This window comes from Peromyscus leucopus, chromosome 23 (assembly GCF_004664715.2).
Source record: "Peromyscus leucopus breed LL Stock chromosome 23, UCI_PerLeu_2.1, whole genome shotgun sequence".
Lineage (NCBI taxonomy): Eukaryota > Metazoa > Chordata > Mammalia > Rodentia > Cricetidae > Peromyscus > Peromyscus leucopus.
In genome coordinates, this window is record NC_051082.1 from 517613 (window position 1) to 545186 (window position 27574).

Below are 27574 nucleotides of genomic sequence, written 5' to 3' on the forward strand. Positions count from 1 at the left end.
AAGGCTGCTCTCTTTGCCCCACGGTTTCTTGACCACCATCCCTACCCAGTGAGATAAACAGACCCTCCCAAGGCTCCTACTGCTCTTGAGTCTCTATAACCCGAGACCCAGGAGCTGGGCTGGGGATGCACTTACCTTTGTCAGGTGCCGGGGCAAAGAGCTTCTCAGAGCCTACAGATGCCTGAGGAGAGAGAAGAGGCTAACAGGCTGGAGCTGAGTGACTCTTACCCATCACCCCAGCAGAACCCAATCCCTGGTGTACTACACACTTCTGAGGAAGACACAGTCCTAGACTTGGCAGTGTGCACACTTGTTTACAATGTTCACAAGGCTCCTCTCTACTTAGAGCAATGGACTTCCTCAAAATGGGGCATGCACGGCGGCCTTGTGGTGGAATGAGCTGAGAATGCCACCAGACTGGGAGGTAGCCCATCTCTGTGCTCAGGGCAGAGAAGGGAGAAGAGTCCGTACTGCATACCCCTCCCGTCCAGCCCAGGGCACAGTGCCACTGCTTAGAGAGGGAAAAGGAACCACCCCTTCACAGATGTGCAACCCTGTGACATCTGGCTTGACCTTGTCTACAAATGTACCAGGCTACATTCAGAGCTATCTTGGGAGACTGTAGGTCAGTTGGTCCTGTGACGTACCAAGTGGGAGATGTGCCCATACACATGATGCGGTACAACACCATTCTCAATGTCTAGGACTGGCCAAGTTAGACCTCGAGTAGCCCAAGCGTGTGACCACTCTGAGGGGATCCGCTGTTCTCTCTTTTCCATTTCTCCTAGAGAAATGTGTATGTTGAACTGAGCAGGCATTCAGAGCTATGTGAGTAGTTAGGATGAGAATGTAGCCATGGAAAATGAACGGAGGCCCCATACTCTGAAGGACTTTGCGGTTTGAGGACACTTGGTAAAAGTGACCCTGGATAGATATTTCTGTCTTCTTAGATTACTTCCTGAATATGTCCTCAAAAAATTACGCTGAAATTCTTAATGTGATAATACAACAGGCAAGTTGATCTGTGGGCAGCGAAGAAATACATGAAGCTCTGGTGAATGGGATCAGTGTGCCCTTATGAAGGGAGCCCTGGAGGACTCCCTGACACTCCACCATGACCTGGAAGCATCACACAGCAGGTACCAGATTCTCCTGTGTCCTCCTCACTGTAGACTGCCGGTCTCAGCAGTGAGCTGCGAGCTTCTACTGTCTATAAGCCTCTGTGCTAAGTCACACACATGGGGTGGGTGGGTCGTGGGAGAACCTCCATGGAGTGGTACTTTCCCCCACAACCAAGCACAGAACCTTTCATCCACAAAAAGGAAGCCTTGGGTTTCTAGTTTTCACCTGAAGCCCCAAGACTGTCTCTGGCTCTCCCTGTTCTGCACCTGCATGCACATGCTGTCATGCTGTATGGGGTTTGTGAAGACCACTGTACCTACCTAGTGTGGTGTGCCTCCTAAAGACCCCAGACACTGCTTCAGAAAGGGAGCAACTATGAGATGTCATGTGTCAGCCACAGACATGGCACGCCAGGTGCCTGTGTATGTGCACTGTACATGTATTTTATATGTATGGGCACTGTACAGGTATATGCACATGCCTGGGTATCAGTTCATGTATGTGCATGAATTTTGGGAGCCTGTACTGAACAGGCATAAAGCTGATCGTATGTAAGCAAGTATATGGGTAGACACATCACTGTACATGTTTATATATACTGTCATACACAACGAGTGTATGTGTATGTGATTGTGCCAGTAAGGCCTTAGGAAGGTTTGGAGGAAGTGTGCCCACTGGATAGTGGTAGAGTTTGGTAGATCTGTGGCCATGGACCGGGCTCAAACTCTCCTATTTTATGACTTTACAAAGAAGGAATTCAGTTATCACTGAAAGCGATGGTGCACAGCTTCTGCAGAGAAAGAGGAGAGGACAGGCTTGCCCCAAGGGAGCTCATGGGAGAGACAGCTCAGGAGAGCGGACTCGAGCCAAGGAGGCCATACACGGAGGACACTTAACACACCACAGGGAGCTCTAACTACAACTTCCCCAGCTCAATCCAACAACAACGTCAGGATGCTTGGGCCGTCCTTACTGTCCACAGAACCTCTAAGTGGCCCAGCCCAAGGCCTGGGGTGAGGACACCCCAGGGTCAATCAACAGGCAAAGGGGTGGACATAGTGTCCAGTCTGCCTACCTCAGCACAACCAGGAAGAGCTGTGGACACAGACAATATGATGAACCTCAACTGCCCAAAGAGCATACATATCCAGTAAGATGCCATCTGCACATTCAAGAAAGTGAAAGGCAGCCAGGGGTGCTGTGCCTTGGTGGGTGCTGTCAGAATGCAGGAAATTGGTTTGTTTAGGTGCATTTTATTGGACATAAACTACCAATCCCCAAATCAACCAAAAGATGTAGTGTTAAAGTTGAACAGGCAAGCCGGGTGGTGGTAGCTCACGCCTTTAATCCCAGCACTGGGGAGGTAGAGGCCAGTGGATCTCTGTGAATTCAAGGCCATCCTGGGCAACAGAGTGAGTTCCAGGAAGGGCTCCAAAGCTACACAGAAAAACCCTGTCTTGAAAAAAAAAAAAACAGCTGGGCCGTGGTGGCGCACGCCTTTAATCCCAGCACTTGGGAGGCAGAGCCAGGTGGATCTCTGTGAGTTTGAGGCCAGCCTGGACTACCAAGTGAGTTCCAGGAAAGGCACAAAGCTACACAGAAAAACCCTGTCTTGAAAAACCAAAAAATAAAAAATAAAAAACAAAAAAACTAAAAACAACAACAACAACAACAACAAAAAACTTGAACAGGCTTAGGGGGACATCCAAGCATGTCTATGGGAGAGCAGAGAGCTAGATCTCACTATTTTCTATGTCAAAATAACCCCAGACAGACCTCAGACAGGAATGTAAGAAAGACTGGAACAGTACAAAGCCACCATGGGTATGAAAATAGGGCCATGGCCAGATGGTGGTGGCGCACGCCTTTAATCCCAGCACTCAGGAGGCAGAGCCATGCGGATCTCTGTAAATTCGAGGCCAGCCTGGTCTAGAGTGAGTTCCAGGACAGGCACCAAAACTACACAGAGAAACCCTGTCTCGAAAAAAATAAACAAACAAAAAAAAAAAAAAAAAAAATAAAATAGGCCTTCTACTCACACTCAAGAGCTATGCACAGAACAGATCCAAGCTTGACATCCTACTATACCAAGGCTCTAGCAAAGTCAGGACAGTAAACCACCCTGGATGCACTGACCTGAACATGCTTAAACAGGGTCCACTTCCTTCTTTCTGATGGTAAGTCAAGAAAAACCCAGAACCTGACCATGCCAGATGCTCAGTGTTAAGCACTGGCTATTTTTGCAGAAGACCAGGTTCAATTCCAGCCCATGTGTGTTCACAATCATCGTAACTCCAGTCCCAAGGATCTTCTATGTTGTGTATACATCAGCAAAACCACGCATATATTAATTAATTTTTTTTTTTGAGACAGGTACATTTTGTAGCCTGCTATGGAACTCACTGTGTATACCAGGTTGACCTCGGAACTCAGAGATATGCCTGCCTGCCTTTGCCTTATGGGTGCTGAGATTAAAGGTATGCACCACCATGCCCAGCTTTTTTTCTTTTCTAGCTAAAAAAGAATACCCCAGAACAATGAGAGGCAAAACCCACAGGGCACTGGACAGGGACATAGTGACCAAGGAGACAGGGCCCTATCCATGGGCCACTCTGAACACTCAACTTTGTTCTCTCCTGGTGACAGGCTCCTGTCTTCCATGCTGGGATACTCACGACAAGCTGAGTGACCACAGAGTTTTGAAGCATAGAGCAGGCCACCTCACCTCACACACCAGAGTTTTCAGTGTCCCGATCTTGGACTTCCAGCTCCAACAGTGAGCTGTGAACTTCTATAGTCTATAAGCCTCTGTGCTATGTCACACACATGATATGGAAACAGTGGTGTTCCCAATTCCCTGGAGGTGAAGGGTCTACCTGCCAGGGGTGGGTAAGAAGAGAAGCCACAACCCAACCTGTAGTTCCAAGTGTGGTGTGTGTGGTTTTTAGTCCTTGGAGGTGGAGTGAGGAGCTTCACACACAGGTCAGCGCACAGTCCAGGCCCAATCAGAGGCCTTTACAACTAATGCCAGTGAGGCCCAGGACCCCCCAAATCACCGAATGCTGAGAACACTGCCCAGCTCAGTCCTTCTGCCCCATGCCATACGGCGTAGCTGACTCTCTCTGCCCTTGCTATAGCCACCACAGCTGGTTTGGTAGAGGAGACGACAGGGCAAGCCAAGGTCCCTAAAGGTCAGAACTGTTCTTCCTAATCCTGCTGCCGGGGTGCTGGGGAGAGTGGCCACTGTGGGGTCTGCCCTACACAGGGCTCAGAATCACAAGGACCAGTGAGTCAGTCAGTGGATGGGAAAAGTCAGGAACCTGCCGAGCAGCTAAGGAGGAACTTATCACTGCTGTCTGCAGACAGGAACACAGGGTCCTGGAGACGACTGGGTCCCTGGCCAAGCATTGCCCCTTATTGCCTTGCCCTGTCTACCAGGACACCCAGAATCCCAGGAGATTTTATCATCGCCCTATCAGTTCCTATACTCAAGGACCACTCGGGCTAGCTTAACTTAAGTTCTTTACAGCAAACCAAATAAGAACAAGTGGCCCACATCGGAGAAGATCTTAGGCTCACCCCAGACCAGAGCTCAAACTTCTCTATGGCTATGGTGGAATTCTGTAGAATCTCTGACCCTTCCTATCCCATTCTTCTGCACCCAGCACTGCCATGGTCCCCACTAATCTCTTTTGGCATCTCATGAGGCCCCACCGGAGTCCTGTCTGCCAGCATCTGTCCTGTGTCTACAGCCTCCTATATAGCGACTCTGGGAACCCCAAGTGTTGGTGCCCTGCTACATAACTAGCCCCACAAGTCACCAGGGGATGGCAGCCAGCCTCCCTCTGAGGAGGCTATCCTAGGGTCTTCACCATTAATAAAACCCTATCGACAGGCCCTTGCCATGCAGGAATTTCAGCAAACCCATCTTGAACCTCTGCTCTATATGCAGCCTTCACGTGAGCTTGGGACCCAAGCTACCACCTATAAGACAGAAAGGAAGAACCCTGACCTCCCAGGCGGGAAAATGAAACAAGCCATCAAGATCAAGATCTGCAATCCTACATCCAACCCAAAAGGCAACTTCCAAACCCCAAGATGTAAGACCAGAAAATGAAAGGACCTGAGTCTGGGTGGGGAAGAGTGAGAGCAGGGTGACCCCTGTTCTGTCTGCCTCTAATTGAGACCTAATGATTCCTTAAGGTACCTCTTAGGAATGTTCTGCCCTACAGCCATACTCCTTGGCCCTCAATCTGCTGGGGGGTCCCAGAGGAAACTGCTCCCTCCAAAGGTAGATGTGAAACCCAAATATGCTTGTGGACCCAGATCCACACCTTAGACTCCAGGAGAGCCAAGGGGAGTAGTGTGGGGGTGGGGAGCAGAGTGGGGAAAAGCAGGGGTGACATATTTTCCCCATCACAGAACAGTAACTGTCATGGCCACAGCCAGTTCCCTCCCTCCACAGGCAAATCTGCTCAGGAAGACCATGGATGCAGGCAGGAATCCTAATGCTTTACAGGATTTTCAAACACATGGCCAGGCTGGTTATCCCTGTTCTGGAAAGATCTGACCCAGAAGACCCCAGTTCCAGGAGCTCTGGGGGAACCAGTGGTGTCAGTGGTACAAGTTTCAGCTGCAAGCACAGAGATATCCCTTGAGCCTTTTCCTTCCTGCCAAACTTCAGAGCTGACTAGTTGGGCCGAGACGGGTGGACGTTCCACCGGGCCGCCAGACCTGCGTTAATAACTTTCTGGGCATAAGATACAGGGATGTGACTCAGGCATGCAGTCCTCCCAATCTTGGTGTGCAGCCAGAGTTTAGAATAAAAGAATAAGGTCACTTCATACCAAGATGCATGTGGGAAATCCCCAGGTTGCAGGCTTTTGGATCCACGCAAAGGGCATGTCTGGTAGGAAGACACTACTAATCCTCCGAGGGGCATCAATCTGGCCCCGGGCTAGGGCCACCCTGTGCTTTGTTTGAGACTACCGGACCCTAGGGGCAGTCTCAGATCAGACAGGAAGCGCAGCCTCTGCTGGCCGCACCCCGCCCCAGACAAAGAACCAACTCCAGGCAGGTGAGCAAGGCACCACGCACCCGGTGGCGGACTGCGCACGGGGGTGCAGACAAAGGCGCGCGCCCTACTGTGTCCTGCCTGCCGACGCAGCGTGCTCGACGGGCCTGGGACCCTCGCTAAACACCCCTGCCGCTTGCCACCACGTGCGTCCCGGGTGCAGCTTCGAGAACACGGGAACTCTGAGGGACCTGCTCCAGCAGAGGATGCATGAGCGGGGCTCCCAGGGTCGTTCTCTTGCCCATTCCTCAAAGGGGTCAGTGCTTCCCCACCCGCGACGCCCGAAGTCCCGCTTTGCTCTTCGGAGCCCACAACGCACACTGACCTCGCGGGCACCCAGATCCCGCGCGATCCGCAGTGTTCGTCGAAGGTCTGAGCCCTAGGCGCTGTACGGGCGAGGGTGGCAGAGAAACTCCCGCGGGCCTGCCACCCAGGTAGACTCTTTCTGCATGCCCTGCTCAGCCGGAGCCCGGGCCGGGGGCGCGCGGGGCGCACAAGTCCCCGCGCCTTCTCGGAGCGCTGCGGGCGCTCTGGGAACAGCGGCCAGGAGCCGTCGGGCGGGCGGGGTGGCGGTGGCGCGGGCAGGCGGGGCTCTGTGTGGGCGGGGAACGGGCAGGCCCAACTAATCCAACCCTGAGGCGTGGATCTGCCCGTGCCGGGCCGCTGGCTTCATCCTGTCTGTTTGATCTGACCTGGTACCCCAGGCTCTGTGCGCATCAACCACAAATGCCCGTGGGCTTGATTCCACGATCATCTTAAAAACAAGTTACATTCAACTAATACTCCGCTTACATTAGGGAAAAAAAAGCCAGAAAGAAGCGTGACCGCTGGCAAGTCCAGGAGCTGGGGCATGAAGGGCTGACAGGATCCTGAGAGCCAATAGCAAATGTTCCAACCAACCCTGTTTTTCCTGTGAATCTAGATAAGACTCCAAGCCACTGCCATGCTGAAAAGGGCCGTGCAGCTAGGGATACCCCTATGCACCCCAATGACTTTACAGAAGGTTAGAGACGCAAAGCATCTGTTTTGTTTTATTTTGCTTTTTTGTGAGGTCTGGGGAGCTGACCTGGGTCCACAAGGAAGCTTAGTTTGCCTGCCTACCACATAGACCTTAGCACAATGATGAGCCCTCCAGGCCCAGTGGATACACAGGTGAAGAAAAAAAAAAAAAAAGAACTCAGAACAATCCCACGCAACCCAATGCAACCACCCTTGGAATCCAGGGACCAACGAAGCTTGAGGTGGAAGAAACAGGCCCCACTTGGGCTTCAGAGACCTGGTCCAGAATGGGCATCCACTTTGTGGGAACACAGTCATTCCTAGGACTGTGGGAGCCAGCTCCATGGTGTGCATTAGAGGTAGAATTGACAGGCTAGGCCAGCAATTACCTTTTCAAATGAATACACAAACACAGCACTTGGAAATCCAGTGACACTGGAGATCTGTCAGAAGTGCTGGCCTCAAGCAGTATCTTCAGCCCCTTCATTATAGAAAAAAATTAACAAAAGCAAGACTACCACCAAATCCTGATATTTCCTTCCACAAAACAAAAAAACACTGTGCTAGATGCTGACAGCCACAAAGTCATGGAGCCACAGTCTTCCGAGCATCAAGTCACCAACAAAGAAACTGAGACAAGGAGGAGACTGACGGCCTTATCAAACAGCTAGAACATGGCAGAGCCAGACCTGGTTAAGGGTCTGGCTCCAGGGGCTGGAGATCTGTAGGTCAGGTTCCTCCTGGGGTGAGAGGGAGGCTGGGCTCTGTTGGGAGATTTCAGGGACCTGGGATAGATACAAGCAAAACAGGCTCCAGGAGGGTAGAGCTGTGGGGGTGACAGAACATGGTCACCTGGCGTGGACACACACACACACACACACACACACACACACACACACACACCCCATGGTGAGGTCTACAGAAAGCTCAGCAGGGAATGTGTGGGAAAGGGGATACATGTATCCTATGCTGATTTTGACTCACTCTGGATGCCTGGCCCAGAGCAGGGCCCTCCAGCTATGACTTGCTTCTGGTACTTCACTCTGTACTAAGTGAGTGGCTGACTTGGCTAGCTGGACCTTTGGACTCTGGGCCTCCAGTGCCCAGGGGAGGCCAGTTCTGGACTGCGCCACCCACCAAACCCCTGGTGTAGTTTCTGCCCATCACCATTGCCATGGGAGTTGCTTTGTCTTGGTTTTCAACTGAGTTTGTAGTGGAGTGGTCTGTGTGGTACACACTTAGCCAGGAAAGGTTCACTCTCCTGGTGCCTTCTACAGAAGAGAGCCCCGGGAAGAAAGGCCCAGAGCTATGACAATGATATATCTCATCCCTCAGGTGGAGGCCAGAGAGGAGAACTTCATCCCTGGCAGTAATTTGGGGCCCAAGAGCCAGTGGAGTGGGAGAGCATAGGCCAGGAAATGAGTGACTGCTGGAGAAACCTGGGGTCTATGGGAAGGCAAGACCCCCAACCTGAGGTTCCCTTTTAGGGACCTTGTCTACTCACACATCTAAATTACAGGGAAGTTGTCACCCTGTAGCAATCATGATCGTCATTTCTTGTCACTCCTGAGGCTACCTTGGGAAGAAGAGCTCTTGAAGAGGGTGTAATCCAACCAATGGGCTTAAAATTCACAGCCAGAAGACAGTACCTGGACCTGCCCACAGCCTCCCACCCTGGTCTAGAAGTAAAATTAGACTTTCAGAACTTGGGGCAGGCCTGTCTAATTTTATTTAGGAAGGAAAGTAGCTATGATATAAGTGGTTTAATGAGGTTAGAAATTGGGAAGGAAGGAGTGGGAATAGATTATCATGGGAAATAAAGACAGCCACCAGAGATAACACTGATATCAAATATCAGGCTTCCACACCAAATATCTATACCCCACTGGGGCTTAACGGTGGTACTGGGGCACATTTATCTAAAACCCGTGGTTCAACAATTCACATTATAACTTCATCCATCATCATTCTGCGTCTCTAGGGGAAGATGTTGTCAGTGAGGGGCTCCACCTGGAACCGGGGATGCTGGAAGTATCTGGGGTCATGTCTCTGACAGGTCCATGGTACCCCAACCTCTACTTGACTATAGGTAGTAACTGGCCTCCTTGAGGGTCTAACACTGTAGGATCACACACCAAGCAAGAGCTGCTCCCTTTTGTCTGTGGAGACAAGCCATCAGGTGAGTCTGAGGCCACAGGGCAAAGAACTGTGAGGTATGGCTACATAACAGTGGCGTCCTCCAGCAGTGGCATGGACCAGTGTGGTGGTATTGGGATCTGGAAAGCTGATGGTTATGTCTTGTAGCTCTGACATGAATATCTGAGGATGGTGGTGGCTTCTTGGGCCAAGGGTAGGAGAGTGGTATTTACCAGTGTATCAAGTGCCAAAAAGTACTGCCTAAAAATGTCCATTAACAGGTGGCCCCAACACCACTCGGCATTTGTGGCCTACAGGCTACGCTTTGAAAATTACTGTAGCAGAGGCACTACAAGGACTTGTGTTCTTAAGAGAAGGTGGTCAGAGACACAGGGGAGGCAGCCACATCTCAGAGATATCCTGAAGCTGCCTGGAGCTGGGCAAAGCAGGGGTTAAGTAAGCTCAGGGCCTGCAGATGGACAGGCCTGACAGCACCTTGACTTTGGGCTGCTGGGGTCCTGTATGGGGAGAGCATCAGCTGCTGAGTTCAGTGCTCAGCATGGGGTCAGTGTTTAGACCAGCCATACAGTTCCACACTGCTTTGTTAGGAAAAAAATATATATATATGACTCTCTTACCAAAAGTGAGCCGCTTGCTTCTTTGAGAGAGCTAAATGCAGTTGCATGTTTGTTAGTGGTCGCTAACTATCAGCCACAGGAGAGCTGCCCTTCCTAGCCAGCCTCTCAGAAGCCACTGTCAGTGCCTCACAGCTGGCCCATTATTTCCATTTTTCAGGCAAGGAAACAGGTTTGGAGAGTCCCTGGAAGCCTGAGGTCCCTGTGGCCTGTGGTCACCCCTGGTGGGGGCTGAAGACAAAAACCACAGTTTGTGTATGGTCTGGGGTGGGGGTGGGTACATACAGGAAAGAAAACTACTGCAGAACATTTAGCTTCTGACTCTGGCTGCAGCCAGTTAAATAACCTGCATTCATATGCCCATATGCAAGCTACCTTGTATATGCTTGCCTCTCACCTGTTCTGTCCTACTTGGGTTTGCCCTGACAATATTTCTTTTCTTCTTTCTTTCTTTCTTTCTTTTTTTTTTTTTTTTTTTTTTTTTTTTTTTTTTTTTTTTTTTTTTTTTTTTCTGGTTTTTTTGAGACAGGGTTTCTCTGTATAAAAACCTAAACTGTCCTAAAACTTGCTCCATAGACCAGGCTGCCCTTGAACTCACAGAAATCCATCTGCCTCTGCCTTCCGAGTGCTGGGACTAAAGGCATGTGCCAACACCACCTGGCTCTTATATTTTCAGACAGGACATTACTATATAGCCCAAGTTGGCCTAGAGTTCTTCTGCCTCGGCCACACAAATGCTGAGATTATAAGTATCTGCCACGTGCCTGGCTTCGCCCTGCCAATTTCTGATATCCACCTCTGCCAGCACTTCTCACTTCTCTGGGGTGGAACCCAGCCAAGAGTCCTGTGACATGTCAGATTATAAGGGTGTTTATTGCAGCTCCTGAGGGGAGTCAAGATGCCTCCTTGTGTCAGGAAGTGAAAATGTATAAGCATGCCTATGTGGGGAAGCCCTACCACCCACAACTCTCCTTTCTCAGTGACCCCACAAAAGAGCAGCCAGGACACTTCCCAAAACTGGTGATAGTCAGCACCAAGAGAACCCAGCAAATGCCAGACTACTGCCTCTGGGCACCCTAGGGTACCCTGAAGTAGCCGTGGGCTCTGAGCCCATTCCAGATCTTCTTTCCCCATCATGGAATTTTTGTAATGTATCTTGTAGCCTCATATATAAGGCCATAGCCTTCAGGGCAATATTGGCTTGGGTCCAGTGACCAGATCTATCTATCCAACCCAGGGCTGAGCCTTGAGGTCTCATTATTTGGTTCTGAAACTTCTGCCCAACCCCTGTCGGCCCTGTAGCCTGGAGATCCTACCTGAGCTGGCTGGACTCACTTCTCTCCTGCCCCGAGGTAGGGACCAGACCTATAGGCCTCCATCCAGGTGTTCCCACCTAGAGACCCTAAAGTCAGTAGGCAGAGGGTCTGTGAGTGTCTGTGGCCAGTAGTGGTTCTCCATGCACAGAGGGGAAGTAGATCTTGCCCAAGACACCACTAGATAATAGGAACCTGCCTGGCGGGGTAAGGGTGGCCATAGGGGCTACTCAGCCTTGCAACCAACATTTGCCCAGCAAGCTTTGAAAGAGGACACAAAGCTGCCATTCATTGGGACATCCATCAGGGACAGCCATTTCTTCTCTAGCCTGTCCAAGCCAGGAGACAAATAGCCAACTCTACATGAATGGTAGTGACTCTGGACCACAGCCTCCTGCTGTACATAGGAGGTGCACAGTGGGATCCTATAATACTCTCGTGGTCCAGAAACTGTGCCTGTGCCCTTCGCAGGACACCCTTACTCCATACTGGCTCTGTAGCTAAGCTCTGAGGTGGGGACCAGGCACCCAGAACAGACATGCCCACATTCCCTTTCCACACACACCTGCCATTTCGCCCACCTGAGCTGTCACCTGCCACCTACAGCCCAGCGCCCTTGACCTCCCTCACCTCCCTGTTAATCATATCGCCTCACTGGGCCCTACTCACAACAGGAAGTTTCTGACCTTCGCAGGCCTTGCCTACTAACAAAGCTGGCAAGTAAGAGATATTTTGGAATTGTCTGGGGTCCAAGAAGTACCTGCCACATAGTGGTAGATGCCCCTGCATCCTTGGACCCCTTGCCCCCTGCCTAGTGGGACTCCTGGATACCAGTCCAATAACAGTAGCCATGCAGAAGTGAATAGGGCGCCAGACAGCTGGAACCCAGAGGTGCCCAATTCAGGGACTCATCACCAAAGCCCAAGGTATACTGTGCTGGATGGTTTTTCTGCCAGCTTGATACAAGCCAGGGTTGTCTGGGAAGAGGAACCCTTAATTGAGAAAATGCTTCCATCCAATTGGCCTATGGGACATTTTCTTGATTAATGATTGATGTGGTAGGGCCCCACCCATTGTGGGTGGGGCCATTCCTGGGAAAATGGCACAGAGTTGTATTAGAAAGCAGGCTGAACGAGCCATGGTTAACAAGCCAGTGAACAGCACGCCTCCATGCTCTCTGCTTCAGTTTCTGCCCCTAGATGATTACCCTGAGTTCCTGCCTTGGCATCCTATGATAACAGATGGATTGTGACCTCTAAGCTAAATATTATTTTATCATAGCAATAGAAACCTAAGACATATACAGTGTAGCAGAGGTCAGCAGGCTCAGTCACATCATACCCTTGAAGTCACTTTAGAAGGGATGTCACCCCAGGAGTGAAGCAGTTTCCACTACTGTGCCTAACCTGTGCTTTCCCTTACAAGATGACACATATGGGGTCTACTTACCCCTGGAAGGGCCTTCTTGATGGCCAGGGTGTAAGGAGCATCTCCTAGTGGACATCCACAAATGGGCCGCAGACTAGTCCCAGAGGCTGGCTGGCCACAGGGCTGAGGCCACATGAATCAGGGAGAAGTCCTGGCCAGATGGCTGGCAGCTAGGGCCACTTGGGCAGAGCTGGCAGCCAGCCGGGACCTAATGGGCTGCCTAATGAGCCCCCACACAATTTTTCACCCATATTTTTCCAATAAAAAAAAGCAGCTAGACACCAGCCACAGCCCTGAGGAGGAGCCATCTGTCTGCCCATTCCTGAGCTACTGCCAGCTGCCACAGTAGAGTGTAGCCCTGGTGGGTGGAGGTGCACTGGGATGTAGCTACCCTGGGAAGGGCTAGTAGAGCATGTGGGCTGCTGAGCTTCAGGAAACGGAGAGGTAAAAAGTCAACTTGAAAGAATTTGCCCATAGTGACTACATCCTGCCTGCAGCAGAGCTCCAGGCTTATCCCTGGGGGAGGGACATAGAGTACTAGAGTACTAAATTCAGATTCTGTCAGCTTTGGAAGAAAGATGCTCAGAGTACAGAAGGACCATCCTATCTAGGTGAATTGTCCAGTTCCACCAGCATGTCCAGTCTCCTCTTCCTGGCACTATAGGGCTAAGCCTATCTGAGTCAGTGCCAAGGCTCCTATACAATGAACATACTGTGTTTTTTCTCACTCCATCCCCACCTCACTCCAGGGTTTCTTTATGACCCTGGCTGTCCTGGAACACACTATGTAGACCAGACCAGGATGGGCTCAAACTAACAGATCTGTCAGCCTCTGCCCTACGGAGGGTCAGCGACCCTGTTCACTGCTTCCAAGCCACTTGTATCAGGGAATGTGAGACAGTATTACGACAATTAAAGTACAAGTTCCAGGATCCCCAGTGAATATGGGCTGCTGAAAGGCCGCTCCCTCCCAAGTTCTTGCTGTGCTGAAAAGATAGGGATATCGCCACCTCAAAAACAGGGCAGTGTGCAATGGGAATTCTCTCTGCCCATGACCTTGGGCTATCTGGCCTGATAGAGGCGATGCTTCTTGCCTGCCAATGTGACCTTTTAAAAGGGGAGGAGGGGGTCGCAAGCTCTCTCTTGGACGTGGAAGGATGTGACATGAGACCTGGTCTGGAGCTTTACCCATCTTTCCCTGGGAGACAAAGAGGCAATTGCTTTATTTTGTATCAGTGAGTCTGTTTTCCCCATAGAACCTCTTAATAAATTGATTATATATATCATTGAAGCTCTTGTTACAGCAGTGACTTAGTCCTAACTGGCTTCTCAGTAGGAAACCTGGCCTTGGCAAAGCTATGTCCAAGAAGGAGACAGGATCTGGCCACCTAGGATCCAGCATTGTGAGGAGGGAAGCACAGGTCTGGACTCTTGACTCACAGCCCCCAAACTCGGGATCCCAGAACCCAGGAAGTCAGCATCCCTCTTTTAGCAGGAGTTGAGAGGTCTGGACTATGATCTGTACCGTGGTGTTGGGGATACCTGGGAGGATGCAGCTCCCACACAAAACCCTTTGCTATACATTGACCCATCAGGGATGGTAGCCTCAGGAGTGATAAGAAATGACAATCATGATTGCTACAGGGTGACAACTTCCCTGTAATTTAGATGTGAGAGTAGACAAGGTCCCTAGAAGGGAACCTCAGGTCGGGGGGTCTTGCCTTCCCATAGACCCCAGGTTTCTCCAGCAGTCACTCATTTCCTGGCCTATGCTCTCCCACTCCACTGGCTCTTGGGCCCCAAATTACTGCCAGGGATGAAGTTCTCCTCTCTGGCCTCCACCTGAGGGATGAGATATATCATTGTCATAGCTCTGGGCCTTTCTTCCCGTGGCTCTCTTCTGTAGAAGGCACCAGGACAGACCCATGTAGCCATCACAGAGAGACCCCAGATGCTCATGGGAAGGGAAATCCCCAGAGCAGCAGGTCACTCACTCTGCTGGCTGCTCTGTGTCCCTTGCATATGCCAGTTCAGACTCACTAAGACCACCGCTACAATGACAAAACAGAGACACTGTGGAACGGGACAGGTGCCACCTTGCCTCCCCTTGAGACCCTGGCTTATTCCCCTTCAGAGGGAGGTGCGTGAAGGTGACAGGTGTGTTCTCCCACCCTCCTTGGCAGCTACCCCTCCTTAGGGCCCCACTTAGCCCCTCCAGTGTAGACCTCTCTGAAGACTCTATAGTACTGTCCTTCCACCCACCTTCCACTTGGACCCCACCCAAGAGGCCTGGGTATAGCCTTGGGGCATAACACTAGATAGCAGACCAGGCATCCTGGAGGCTCAGGGTCAACTCTGGCTGCTGACAGTAGTTAGGGGAAATGATATGGACTAGTTAGCCATTTTTGCCACCTGCTCTCAGGTGGGTGATGGATTTGTTTCCTCTAGAAGACAGATGAAGAAGCAGGAGCTCGAAACCCCTTCCCATCTCCCTCCTATCCATATGCTCTGAGCAGCTCTGGGCTACAGAGAGAAGTTAGCTTTATACTAAAGGTGGTACCAAGGGACCTGCAGTCTCAGCACTTCCCCAGGTGCTTATTTAAATGTTACATCTGTATAACGCTTCTGTCAGCAGAGGCAGCAGCTCCAGACAGGGAAGGGCACAACTCCACCTTTCCCACAGGCCTCCCACCCTGAGCCCCATTGGCTCCTTCTGGACATACTGATCTCCACGGCTTTTTTTCCCAGACATGTTCTGTTCAAGGGACCTATAAGGAGAGCCTGCACCACAGAGGGAAACAGTGGAGGCAGCACAGGGACTTGAAATCTGACAATACTGGTATGTGGCCACCAGAGCCAGAATGGCCTGGCCCTGGGTCCTATTAAAGTACCTTTGACAATCTGGGGCCAGTTGAACTGAACCCACCCAAAGCCTACCAAGAGGCCAGACGTGGCTCCATGGAGCCCTGCACTCCAAATAAAGTATGCATGAGCAGACACCAAAGAAGTAAGACACCCTTAATGCACCCTTAAGATCAACACATACAAAACCCTTTTCACAAAAGCTTGCCTCAAACCAGAGCCCAAGTCGAACTTCTATCCCCCTCCCTGTATGCTGTATCTGGGACACACCTTCTTCCTCTGTGTCCTCTCCTCTACATTCAGGACTGCCATATCCAACCCAGGCTACCTGCACTCCAGTTCTCTTGGCTAGGCCTTATTTGCTCAGAGGCCAAAGCCAGTAAGATAGGACCATGCATCTGGCAGCCCCAACCCACTTGATAAGTGTGACCTCTGCTAAGTTCCTTCCCTCCTGACCTTAGACTCCTCAACCATTTGTAATAAAGTGCTACCTGGAGGGCTCAAGAACCCAGAAGGGCCCTGCTGAGAAGTCGCGGTGGTAGTACATTACTCCAATACTAAGCACTGAGCAGCACAAACCCTGGATTAATGGGGACATTTTGTTTTGAACAGTAGAAGGCAATAGTGACCAACAGTCCCCACATCACCTCCCTGGAGGTGCCTGAAGCTGCTCAGCAAAAGCCCTGCTATCCTCCTCGAGGCCAGGCAGGGCCCAGGGTGACCTCCATCAGTGTTTCAACAATGGCTGCCTATCTGAGGCTTACTGATGGGATGCCCGTGCCACTACCACGGCAGGCACGCCCAGCCAGGGAGAAGCTTCTTATACTGCCTGTCTCATAGAGAGAACTCCCAGACGCTGGCTCTTCCTAGCTTTCAGGGCCCGCCCTGCTCTAGTGAGGGTTGGTGGAGTGGGTACCCCAGGTCAGTCCACAAGGAAGGGAGGAGAAGCCAGGCTCACCTTGTCATCCACGCCACTTTCACTGTCGCACTGTGGGTCAGAGAGAGAGAAGTAAGTCAGTGCCTTTCATACTACCAGGGTCACAAGACGAGGGGGACAGGTGGACATTCCTAGCCACATCTCAGACAGGAGGAACAGTGGAAAGGAACAGGGCTGGCTGGTCTCAGGATAGGTAGATTCCAATCCCCTAGGACCAGGCCACACGCTGGAGCTTCTGAATGACCGGTGATGTTGGGGAATGTGCAGGGGTTTTACCCAGTCCAGATGAACTCAACTATCCCAGGAAACCCCATAGCCCTCACCCCATGGAGAGTTTTTGTGAGGGCCCAGGTTGAAGGAGGCCACCACCACACAGGAGACTCACTGCCAGGCAGCAGCTGCACACAGCAGCTGTTCTACACCCAGATGAGATGGGGTACAGAGGAGACAGGCGGGATCACAAAGGCCAGTGAGCCAGTAGACAGTGACACCCAGTTCATGCTCCTTCCCCTGGTCTGAACCAGGAATTTAACTGGAGATATCAAGCATCCCATCCAGCGGCTCTGGCCTCAGAAAAGATCACACTTCTGCTGTGTAGCCTTGACAAGTCCCTTGACCTCTCAGTGCCTCAATCAATGCTTCTGTAAAGCAGGGACAACAGCTCCTCTCAGTGTGAGTGTAAGGAGCAGAGGACATAGGCCTTCAGTTTGGACTCACCTAGGATGCTCAGGGTGGAATTCGGGGTAGTCAGATTGTAAGAGACCCATTGTGAGGACAGCTGGTTAACTCAAGATTGTCATAATCAAGAAAACAAATCTTTGCTTCCCATTTTCAGTAAGCAGATTTGAATAGGACACACTGCTAGAGAACAATGCAGTTTCCTCTAAAATAAAAAGAGGGGAAACTTGCTAGCAACTGCAATTATGATACGTTCATGTCAAATGAATTATATTGCTGAAAATAAATCTCGAGACACATGAGATGGAGACTGGGCTATGGTCAGACGTGTGTGGTACTGGCTTTATAAGTTGTACTCAACTTGATTAATACACATCATCAAATTATGCTGCCTTCCACTGCTCCAACTGAAGGCCACAATGTCTTCAATGATGAAGCTCAGAGTTAGAAATGTGTTCACCAGCCACTCACTGAAACTGAAGCTCTCTTCTAGCCCAAGGACAACATGCCAGGGACACATGCCAGGCAGCCAGGATGGACATGTGGAGGTTTCCTGAGGCTGGTGGGCTGTCTTCAGACCTGCAGCTCATGGGCCTCTCTGTCCAGTCATGTAGTGTGGGCCACGGCCTGGGTGAGAAGGCACCAAGACTCTGGATGCTAAGCTCATGGGTAGGCATCACTTCCTAGACCAGTGGTTCTCAAACTTCCTAAAGCTTCGATCCTTTAATACAGTTCCTCATGTTGTGGTGACCCCCCCCAACCATAAAATTATTTCATTGCTACTTCATCGCTGTGATTTTGCTACAGTTATGAATTGTAATGTAAATATCTGATATGCAGGATACCTGATATGTCAACCACACTGTCCTGGAGTGTGGACACATGTGACTCTTCAGCTGTGCACACAGCCAGGCCCCTCCCAGATCTAGCAAGGACTAGGCTTGACCCTTCAAAACCACAGCACCCTCCCACTGTGAGGTAGATGAGATCTGGGAGAAGCGCATAACAGGGCTTCTGTGTTATGAAGGAGAGTTGGCAAATTAGGACATAAGTGTGGGGGAGGGAGGGGTGACAGAGTTCATGTGACCTTCGAGGGAAACAGGAGACGAAGCCATGGAGGTGAGTGGAGCCAAATACACCAGGATATTCTAGTGCCTCTGGAATGGGACAGTGCCAGTGGCATGAGGAGGCCCTCAAGGTAGTCTTTTGCCAGGTCACTGAGACAGATGTGTGCAGGCAGAGTGGAGATGGTGGCTTGGGGGTGGGGACTAACAGTCCCTCCCTCTTACCTTGCTGCCTGGGCTGCCAGGCCCCATGATCAGGCCTTTTACCATCAAACCTCACTAAACTGTCGGTGCGGCAGGGTCAGACCCCTGCGTGGCATGTCTGTCAGTGGGGCAGCCTGAGGACAACTGGGTCACCTGCAAGCACTGTCCTCTGTTCCTTCTTCAGACCCAGACCCCACCTGCACCAGATCCTATGGCCAGAACAGCAACTCACAGACCTAGACTGGTCACAGACTGTCCCATGGTTTTAGGTCTGAAGCCAGACCAGCAGGGCTGAGCAATAGAACCTGAGGAAGGGCAGCTTATGGTGTCTGCCAAGTGAGAGAACCCTCCAGAAGGTACGCCCAGATCTTATATTGTCAGACAGTGCTACATCATCAGCAATGTAGACAGGACCATAAACACAGTCATGTGATTAAGCACTACTGACTTAACATTTAACTGGAGTTAGAATTGAGTGAGGCAATTAATTAGGGCAAGATAGGGAAAAAAAGACACATCTACCTTCTGAAAGCAGCCTGAGCAATGTTTAGTGACCCTGGAGAGCCTGGCCCCAGTGTTGGCATGGACAGGCCTCTTGTGTAAGGAGAAATTTCAGGTGTATATACCCAGAGATCAAGACATGGGCTCTAAAGATACCTGCTTTACTGCTGTGTTACCAGTGATGCTGTGCCCCAATTTACCTCCCTGCGCCTCAGTTTATGCTTCCCGTAAAACAGGGATGGTGAGTCATTTACAGGAATGTATTGTGACTTATATAAATACACAAAAAACACACACACACAACACTAGGGCAGTGCTGGATACCTAGTATAAGACATGTGTGAGGCCAGGCGGTGGTGGCACACGCCTTTAATCTCAGCACTCAGGAGGCAGAGGCAGGCAGATCTCTGTGAGTTCAAGGCCAGCCTGGAATACAGAGTGAGATCCAGGACAGGCACCAAAACTACACAGAGAAACCCTGTCTCGAAAACCAAAACACTATCACCATCATTATTACTTTTCCCATCCCCATCACCACTCTGATGCTTCATCTTGTGACCTTGACAGGATTTGGAATCACCTAGGAGACATACTTCTAAGCATGCCTCTGAGGACATTTCTGAAAAGGTTTCATCAAGGTGGTAAGGCTCACCCTAAATACAGGTAGCGCCTTTCCATTGTCTAGGGTCCTAAACTAAGAGAAAAGGAAAAACTGAGCTCAACACTAGCATTCCCCTCCCTGCTTCTTGAGCATATACATGTAAATATGTTGACTCCTGATCCTGCTGCCACACTTTCCGAACCATGATGGACTATATCCTCTAATTGGGAGCTCAAATAAATTCTGTAATTTGCTATTGCCAAGTGTGCTGTCATAGCGACAACAAAATAACTAAGAAAATTGGAACCAAGAAGTGGGACCATTGCTGTGCTATACCCAACCATATGGTTCCTAGGCCCTTAGAACTGGTTTGTAGGAGGTATGTCTAAGAGTCTGACGCTGTAGGATAGAGAAGCCATAGAATGAATGGTTTAAGCAGAACTTTTTTTTTTTTTTTTTTTTGAGGCAGGGTTTTTCTGTGTTGCTTTGGTGCCTGTCCTGGATCTCACTCTGTGGACCAGGCTGGCCTTGAACTTACAGAGATCTGCCTGGCTATGCCTCCTGAGTGCTGGGATTAAAGACATGTGCCACCATTGCCCGGTGATTTAAGCAGAACTTAATGGGCCATTCTGGTAGGAGTCTGGAAGACTAGAATACCAAAAGAAATACAAACTGTGGAAGCTAAGGGCATTAAGTTCCAGAGAAGAGCAGGCCTCTACTAGAAACTGGGATAGCAACCATTTGTAACATTTTGGCAAAGATTCTGTTTGCATTTTGCCCATGTCTTGAGGACTTCAGTGAGGCTGATTGAAACAAGACAGGATTCACTTGGTGGAGTTAATTTTAAGACAGCACAGCATTCAGGTTGCGGCATGGCTCCTGCTCAATGCCCACACTCAGGTCACAGTGACAGACAACAGCCAGTGGGGTGGAAAGAGGGAGAAGGTACAGTCTGGCTTGGAGGGTGTTTGAACCATTATAGCTGCAGGTGCAGAAGCATAGAGAAACAGCTATCATTCTTTAAGAAACTAGTGTCCTTAAGGAGACACCTCCTTAATGGGCAGATGGTGAAGCCAGTAAATTACTTGCCACACACACATAAAGAGTAAAAATTCAGGCGTGGTGACATGTGCTTGTGACCAGCCCTGGGGATATGGAGGAGCCAGCCTAGCCTAATCAATGAGCCTTGAGCAGCTTTTGAGATGGACTATATGCATTTTACATTGGATGAACATGATACTTTAGGGACCAGGAGTAGAATGATGTTCATATGGAGTGGGAGCACAATAATTAAGGTTAACCTGACAGGATTTAGAATTGCCTAAGAGATATGCTTTAGGATGTGTTTGCCTCACTGAATGTGAGCAGCACAATCCCATGATTTTATTTATTTATTTGTTTGTTTGTTTGTTTAGGTTTTTTGAGACAGAGTTTCTTTGTGTAGCCTTAGCTGTCTTGGAACTAGACCAGAAACTATAGACCAGCCTGGCCTTGAACTCACAGAGATCCACCTGCCTCTGCCTCCTGAGTGTTGGAATTAAAGGTATATACAATCACTGCCTGGCTTTTTTTTTTTTTTTTTTTTTTAAGACAGGGTCGTCCTGTAACTCACTATGTAGACAAGGCTAGCCTCAAACTCAGAGATCTCCTTACCGCTGCCTTGGCCTCAAAATCACAGAGATCCACTTGCCTCGGCCTCCTACGAACTGGGATTAAAGGCGTGTACTACCACTCACGGCTAAATAAACCCTTCCTTAAGTGAATGTGCTAGGTGTTTTGTCACAAACTAGAAAAGTAATCACCACTTCTACCCACCGAAGCTACCCCATTCCTTCCTGTCACCTGTTCACCTTTGCAGCCAGCCACCCCTCACATGGACCACTCTGACTTGACAGTTCCCCCGTCACCCAGGTTTTCCTACACTCCTTCTAGAAACCTGGTCAGCTGCCTGCTGGGGTGGGAACTACTTATCACTCCTACAGAGACACAAGTCAGCATGGTTAAGGCAGGAGCAACACTGTCCTTTCATCTCTGTGTGAACAGTAATTACAGCTTACAACAGTATTCAGAGAAGCACCACTGTCTCTCACCACTCAAACAAAATTCATGAGGAAAGACCTTGTAGCCAGAGTTACTCCGGTGATAACCCAAAGCCCACCATGTGGAGCAAGGAGGGAGGACAGAGAGGACCAGGAGGCAGGCCTCCCCAGATTCCCACAGGTCACCATACCTGGGCCACAGCAGGGCTGCAGGAGGCTCAGGCAGTACCAAGTGTAGGTTGGGTCTCTGCCCAGTTGCCATGCACGAGCTGTGCAGCTGCTGCGCGATATTACTTCAGGGCTGATTGGGACAAGGAGGCCTGGCTCTCCTGACCAGCTGAAAGATGCTCCAACGGCACTGCCGCCTGCAGAGGCCCGAGGAGATACAAACTAGACAGACTAAAGGAACCAGAACATCAGAAGATACAGGTTTAATGGCCATGGTATGTACAAGAAAGTCTCAGGACATTCTACTGAGCCTGGCCCAAGAATGGGGTAGGATCTCAGCTACAAGGGCATTGAGTACCAAAGGTGCCACTGGGCTGTGTACAGGTTGCCTGAGGCATGCAACAGTAGCATAGCATACAGGTGCTCCACTGGCTCCTGCTGACACACAGACCTTGTGTATTTAGTGCATATGGCAACTTTATGGCAGGCACGAGCCCTTGAATGTGTGCACATGTATCTTACATTAGTACTGTGTGCCTGAATGTCCCACAGTATATGCTGAAGCCAGACCTCACACACAGTTCTTGGCACCCTGCTTTTCTCCTCAACTCCTCTCTGGAACCTGTGGCTTGGTAGGAGCCGCCTAAGAAGAATCCAGGAAAGGGAGTGAGGACTACACAGCCCAGCCCAGGAACTGCATTGCCTTTGCAGGTATGGAGTGGGAAGAGGCTCACTGCCTTCTGTGCATGTTCTAATTAGCAATCCAGCTAAAATAAAGAGCCATGAGTCAATGTGGGGTGCCTTTATGGGACTATAGGTGGCTAGTGAGGAGGTCATATGTTGAGCTCAGCACTGAAAAGTTCTGATGACCAGATTGGGATTAATATGTGGGGTCATGTTGATGAGGTCACTGTTCACTTTTATGCTCACCTCTGAGAGTAAATCAGTGAAACTTTTTCCCATCCCCACCTAGATGAAGTGAGTTGGCAGGCCAGTGTGTCTACCCCATGAAGCCAGATCCAACTGGATCCTCCCCATGGCTGCCTGGTATTCTGAGGGACCAGGCACCCCACAACTTGATAGCTGGCTCCACACACTTCTTCCTCACTCGTGTTCTGGAGCCCTTGGAGCTGATGGATCTTTGAGGACGGGGTACAGAGTGTGGGTGCTCAGATGTAAGGTAGGAACTGGAGCCAAACACTCCATGCTTACTTGTCCATTTCAGAGATTAACTGGAGACTTAGAGGGTAAAGAACCTGCTGTGGCAAGTCAGCCAGCACAGGCTGGGAACTTAGTTTAGGGCCCAGAACCAGGTTCTAGGTTCTATCTAGTAGAAGCACATACAGGGCTGGTGACGGCTAGTTTAGGGTGAAGCCAGGCAATCCAAGCATTGCTATCCAGTTCTCACATGCTAAAGACAAGATGATGGCCAATCAGAGACCAAGAGGTGGCAGGCAGAACAACCCTGCCCAAGTATGATCTCCCTGTTCTCCAGAGTATAGACACCTGTCTCTCAGGCCTCCATTCAGTGACTGCAATGGAAGGTGATGGGCACAACAGACCAAACCTCAGAGGGAAGGTCAGTCATGGGAGACTGAGCATGTACTATTGAAAGAAGGAGTAGAGACAGGGAAAGGGAAAGGCCTGGGCAGGCCACAGATAGAGATGGCATGAAAGTGAGAGGCGTGGGCGGGGTCAAGAATGAGGACCAGTGATAATATTGGGTACGATGGAGCCACAGGTAACAGACTGAGCTGAGGATCAAGGTGGCTCTGCTGGATCCAGGCTGACATGGTGTACTTTGAGATGGACCAACATTGCTTGACAGACTAGATGTGGACATGTGAGGGACATGGACACAGCAGGCCCAGCAGCTAGGGAGTGGATGGAAAGAAAGCTATATATATACTCTATATGCAGTCAACTTCTCAGATGGGGTTGGCTGGGACAGGACAGGACAGAGCCATTGGGTTGGGCCATCAGGACTTCTAGCCCAAGTTAGAATCTACCGTCTACCTGATCCTCATTTTTCCTTCCTTCCCTAGCTGAGTCTCTGGCAGTCACTGATACAACCCAGATGGGGATGACATGCTTCATGCAGGTCCCATCACATACCTGGTCACTAATGGGGAAACTGAGGTCCAGAGGGGTAGGGCCAATCCCCAGGCACAAATAAGGGTAGTTGAGTCTTGGGTTTAGGTGGGGTCCTCTGCCTAGTCAACCCTCTGCATGAGGCCATCAAATCATACCTGATTAATTATGTAGTATTTGGTAGGCATGAAAACTCCATTCCTGTCTACTCAGCTAATTCACTTTTTGAGTGTTTAGGCTTTAAAACCAAGCAAAGTACTAATTACACAATTAACAGTCAAGTAAGTGACAGCCTAATAGCCCATATAGGCAAACTCACCATGGGACCATTTGACCACTCATGCACCTATGGTCTCTGGGTATGCACCCCAACCCCCTGCCAGTTTTCTCTGCAGCCTGAGCCTTCAGTACAGGAGGACAATGGGGACAATGGCCACCCACACTGGTATCCTGCCTCTTGCCAAACCTTAAGGTGCAGCCTTCAGTCAGCCTGTTCAGGAGCCTTGACTATCAGCTGGAATGCCAGTGAGCTGTAGAGTATCTGCGAAGGACAGCCTGGGGAGGATTGTCTAAGTCAACATAGAGAGAACCTGGTAACCTCTACTCTGCCTCAGCCCCATCCCTGAACTAGGGATCCAGAGCAAATGGCTCCCTACCAGTCTGGCCCCTTCTCCAACCAGGCTCAGCAGTGTAAGCAGTGTAAAGACAGCTGTGAGAGCTAGGGCCCAGCTCACTCAGCAAATGCTCATGGCTCAGGAGGCTCAGCAATAATGTCATCAGCCTCTCATTGAGACAATTCTATCTTGAGGTCAGTCTAACAAGGTGAACTAGCGAGAGAATGATGTCTTGAGCCCCATACATTTGTCTGCAGGGTGACTGTCCTAGAGGGTGCTCTTCCTTGCTCTGTCTGTACAGGGGCTTGCAGTGGGGGGAGGGCAGTCCTAGAAAGGATACTTGTCTAGCACCTTACATCATTCTGGAATGTTCCAACAATTTTCACAGAGATGAAAACCTGCTTAGGCCCAATATATGCTTGAACCTAACTCTATTCTGAAAAGTATTGCTAGCTTTCTCAGATTGTATCACATCACAGCAAGGAAAGCTAGACAGGTGTTTCCTATCTATTCTCTGTAGGGTCACCCTCTGGGGAAGCATAGAACACTGCTTACAACTGTATCACAGACACTCCTCATCTGCTTGCTACCTAGGATCATATGTCTGGGACACAAACCAGTTCTGCCTTTCAGACTCAGCCTGGCATTCACCACACAAGGAATTCTGCGTGGAGCTTCCTTCCTGTTTTCCATTCATTTCTCAAGGTTACACACTCTCATTTTAATTGTGTTGTTGATTTCATGGTCTTTGTGTTACCAATCTACAGCGAAGGATATTGCACAAACTGTGACATGTTGCTTAAGTTCCACCCCACTCCACACACCTGGACATCCCTCCATTCCCCAGCTGTCTACCCACTCTGCTTAGAGCTATTTAGGACATGGATTACCTTCCTAGCTCCTCCTGGCCTCTGTAACTATAGTTGCACCAACAGGTAATTACAATCATACACAGATATGGTCACAGGCATACACTTGAAAGAGTACAGGTAGCTCCTAGATCATCCCCTCCCCATGCTCTATGTATAAACACCTGGGGATCCCTACAACAATAGGGGAGGGCACAGATGTCTTCTAACACACACCCTGTTCCACTTCCCTTGCCCATAGCATCCCTTCCTTAGATGCACCCCCGTCCCAGCTGGGCTTGTCAGATTCCTGACCCTTTAGCTTTGGCCACAGCCCCAGGAACTACTGATGGTGGCTATGCCCAGGCCTGGTACTGTCACCCCTGCTCTGGTTCCCCCCATCCCCGACACTGCCCTAGTAAAGCTCTGGTCAGTGTCAGGGGATGAATAAAAGATGACCAGGCCTGGAACACTGCTGACCTTTCTCAGAGTCCACTGTATTAATATATTCTCATGTTGTCAGACTCAGAGTGCTAACTATCTCATGAATGATTTATCAACAAACTCTTAAGCAGAACCCCTGTTAACATTAATCCCTAACCTGTCACAGCAGCTCAGTTTATTCTCAATAATTGAATTTTTGGCTTTGACAGACACACTAAGCTTTGGCTCATCCTCCAGAGGACCACCATCAAGTGCTATCCCAGTTTTCCTCCTAGTAGCCAGCTGTGGCTTCTGAGACAGAGGGGACTTCTCTAGCTTTCAACCATAGTTGGTTACCTACCCTGAAGAGGAGTCTTTAAGCACAGATTGCTGGGAGGTGTAAAGGGTATGGAAAGGTAAGGCAAGAAATCCAGAGTCCAGAATGCCTGAGGCCTGACATGGCTCAGGGTAGAACTGAACACATGGAACTGGCTACCTGTGATGACAGGAAGTCATTGATAACCTCAGGAGGGACAATGAATGAATAGGGTCACCAGACCATAGCACTTCTGAGTCAGAACTGCTGGAAGGAGTACCCCATCTCCTTGATGACCCACTGACCTATCTGTGGGTACCTGAGGCCATGGAGTAGGATGCAGCTCCTATCCTGGGTCAGCCTCCAAGGGCCTAGTCACTCCAGTCCACGGCAGAGTCCAGCCTGAAGAGCAGGACCTGATAGGTTTCTGGCCCAGGGAGAGTACGGTGGCCCCACAGACCCTCCTTATGTTCCACCATGGTACACATGGTACATTGTGCTGGCTGAAAGTCCAGTGCCCAGTGTGCCAGAACAGCCAAGGCCTGCAGCTCCACTGTCCAACACTGGGGAAGTCGGACAGGAAAGTGGAGCTTCTAGCCCTGAGCTGCTTCCACTTCTTACAGCAAAGCCCACTGGCCCAGGCACATAAGTTAAGGGGGATCATCTCAGAGCTACAGACAAGAAAGGAACTAACCCCTGCAAAGGCTGCAGGTAGGGCATAGGGAAAGCTAGGGAAGTCCCTAGGGGAAAATGGCATCCTTGTAGGGCTGGGTCTATCCCCCGAGCCTAGAGCAGTGTCACTGGTGCTACTTGGGCCTAGGCTTAGGCTGATTTAGCTACAACTGGCTCCAGGCTCCAGCACCCTGAAGCTATCACTCCCCACTGGGCAGACCCTGCGAAGGCCCAGGGTGCCCAGCACGACCCTGCCCAGGACCAGGTAAGCAGACATGGTCATGATGGCCTCTGATCCAGCCCAGCCACCAGCTTATATCACCATTCACTGCCACCTGAGAGTAGAAGTCATTTGATGGCTGAGATACATAAATCATGAGACAGAAATAGTGATAGAATCCCTCACATCAGAGGTCAGTGTGAGTAGGGGCTTGAGGTAGTTTCTGCAGAGTCATGTCCTATCTCTAGGGGCAAAATAAGGACAGGGAAGGACCATGCCCACTGTCCCTATCCAGACGTGGCCCTTGAGGGGACCACTACTTCCCTATACAGTGTTTATACAGGGGATTTGAAGTGTGCCTGTTTCAGAATCCCTAAGTTGAACTATGCCTCTTTCAAGAGACAATTGCTACTCTGAAGTAAATAACATGGAGGAACTTTCAGAGGTGATGGGGAATGCTGTGGAAGAAGAGGAGTCTTCACAAATGCTATGGCTCATGCTGCACCCATACCACCTCCAAGCAGAACTGCATGACCATACGTCATATGTAATGTCCTGGCCCCAGCAACACATGTGGTCTCTGGTTCCAGGTTGGCAGGTCATCTCCCAGATCCTGTAAAAGTTACCTA

The 27574-nt window shown here is 50.2% G+C and overlaps 1 protein-coding gene across 15 annotated transcripts in view; it reads right to left on the bottom strand.

Annotated features, from left to right (window-relative positions):
• Fbrsl1 (fibrosin like 1) overlaps positions 1 to 27574 on the bottom strand; it is a 90047-nt gene that overhangs the window by 21314 nt on the left and 41159 nt on the right. For 10 of the 15 annotated variants that reach the window (XM_028857044.2, XM_037198578.1, XM_037198582.1 and 7 more), the window contains 2 exons: positions 16528 to 16557; positions 136 to 181 (listed from right to left, as the gene is read on the bottom strand). In XM_028857044.2, the coding sequence (XP_028712877.1) occupies positions 136 to 181; positions 16528 to 16557 (76 nt within the window). Of the gene's footprint in view, positions 1 to 135; positions 182 to 6521; positions 6752 to 16527; positions 16558 to 27574 lie in introns of those variants that run through there. The other 5 variants (XM_037198585.1, XM_037198579.1, XM_037198583.1 and 2 more) reach the window with 2 other exon arrangements.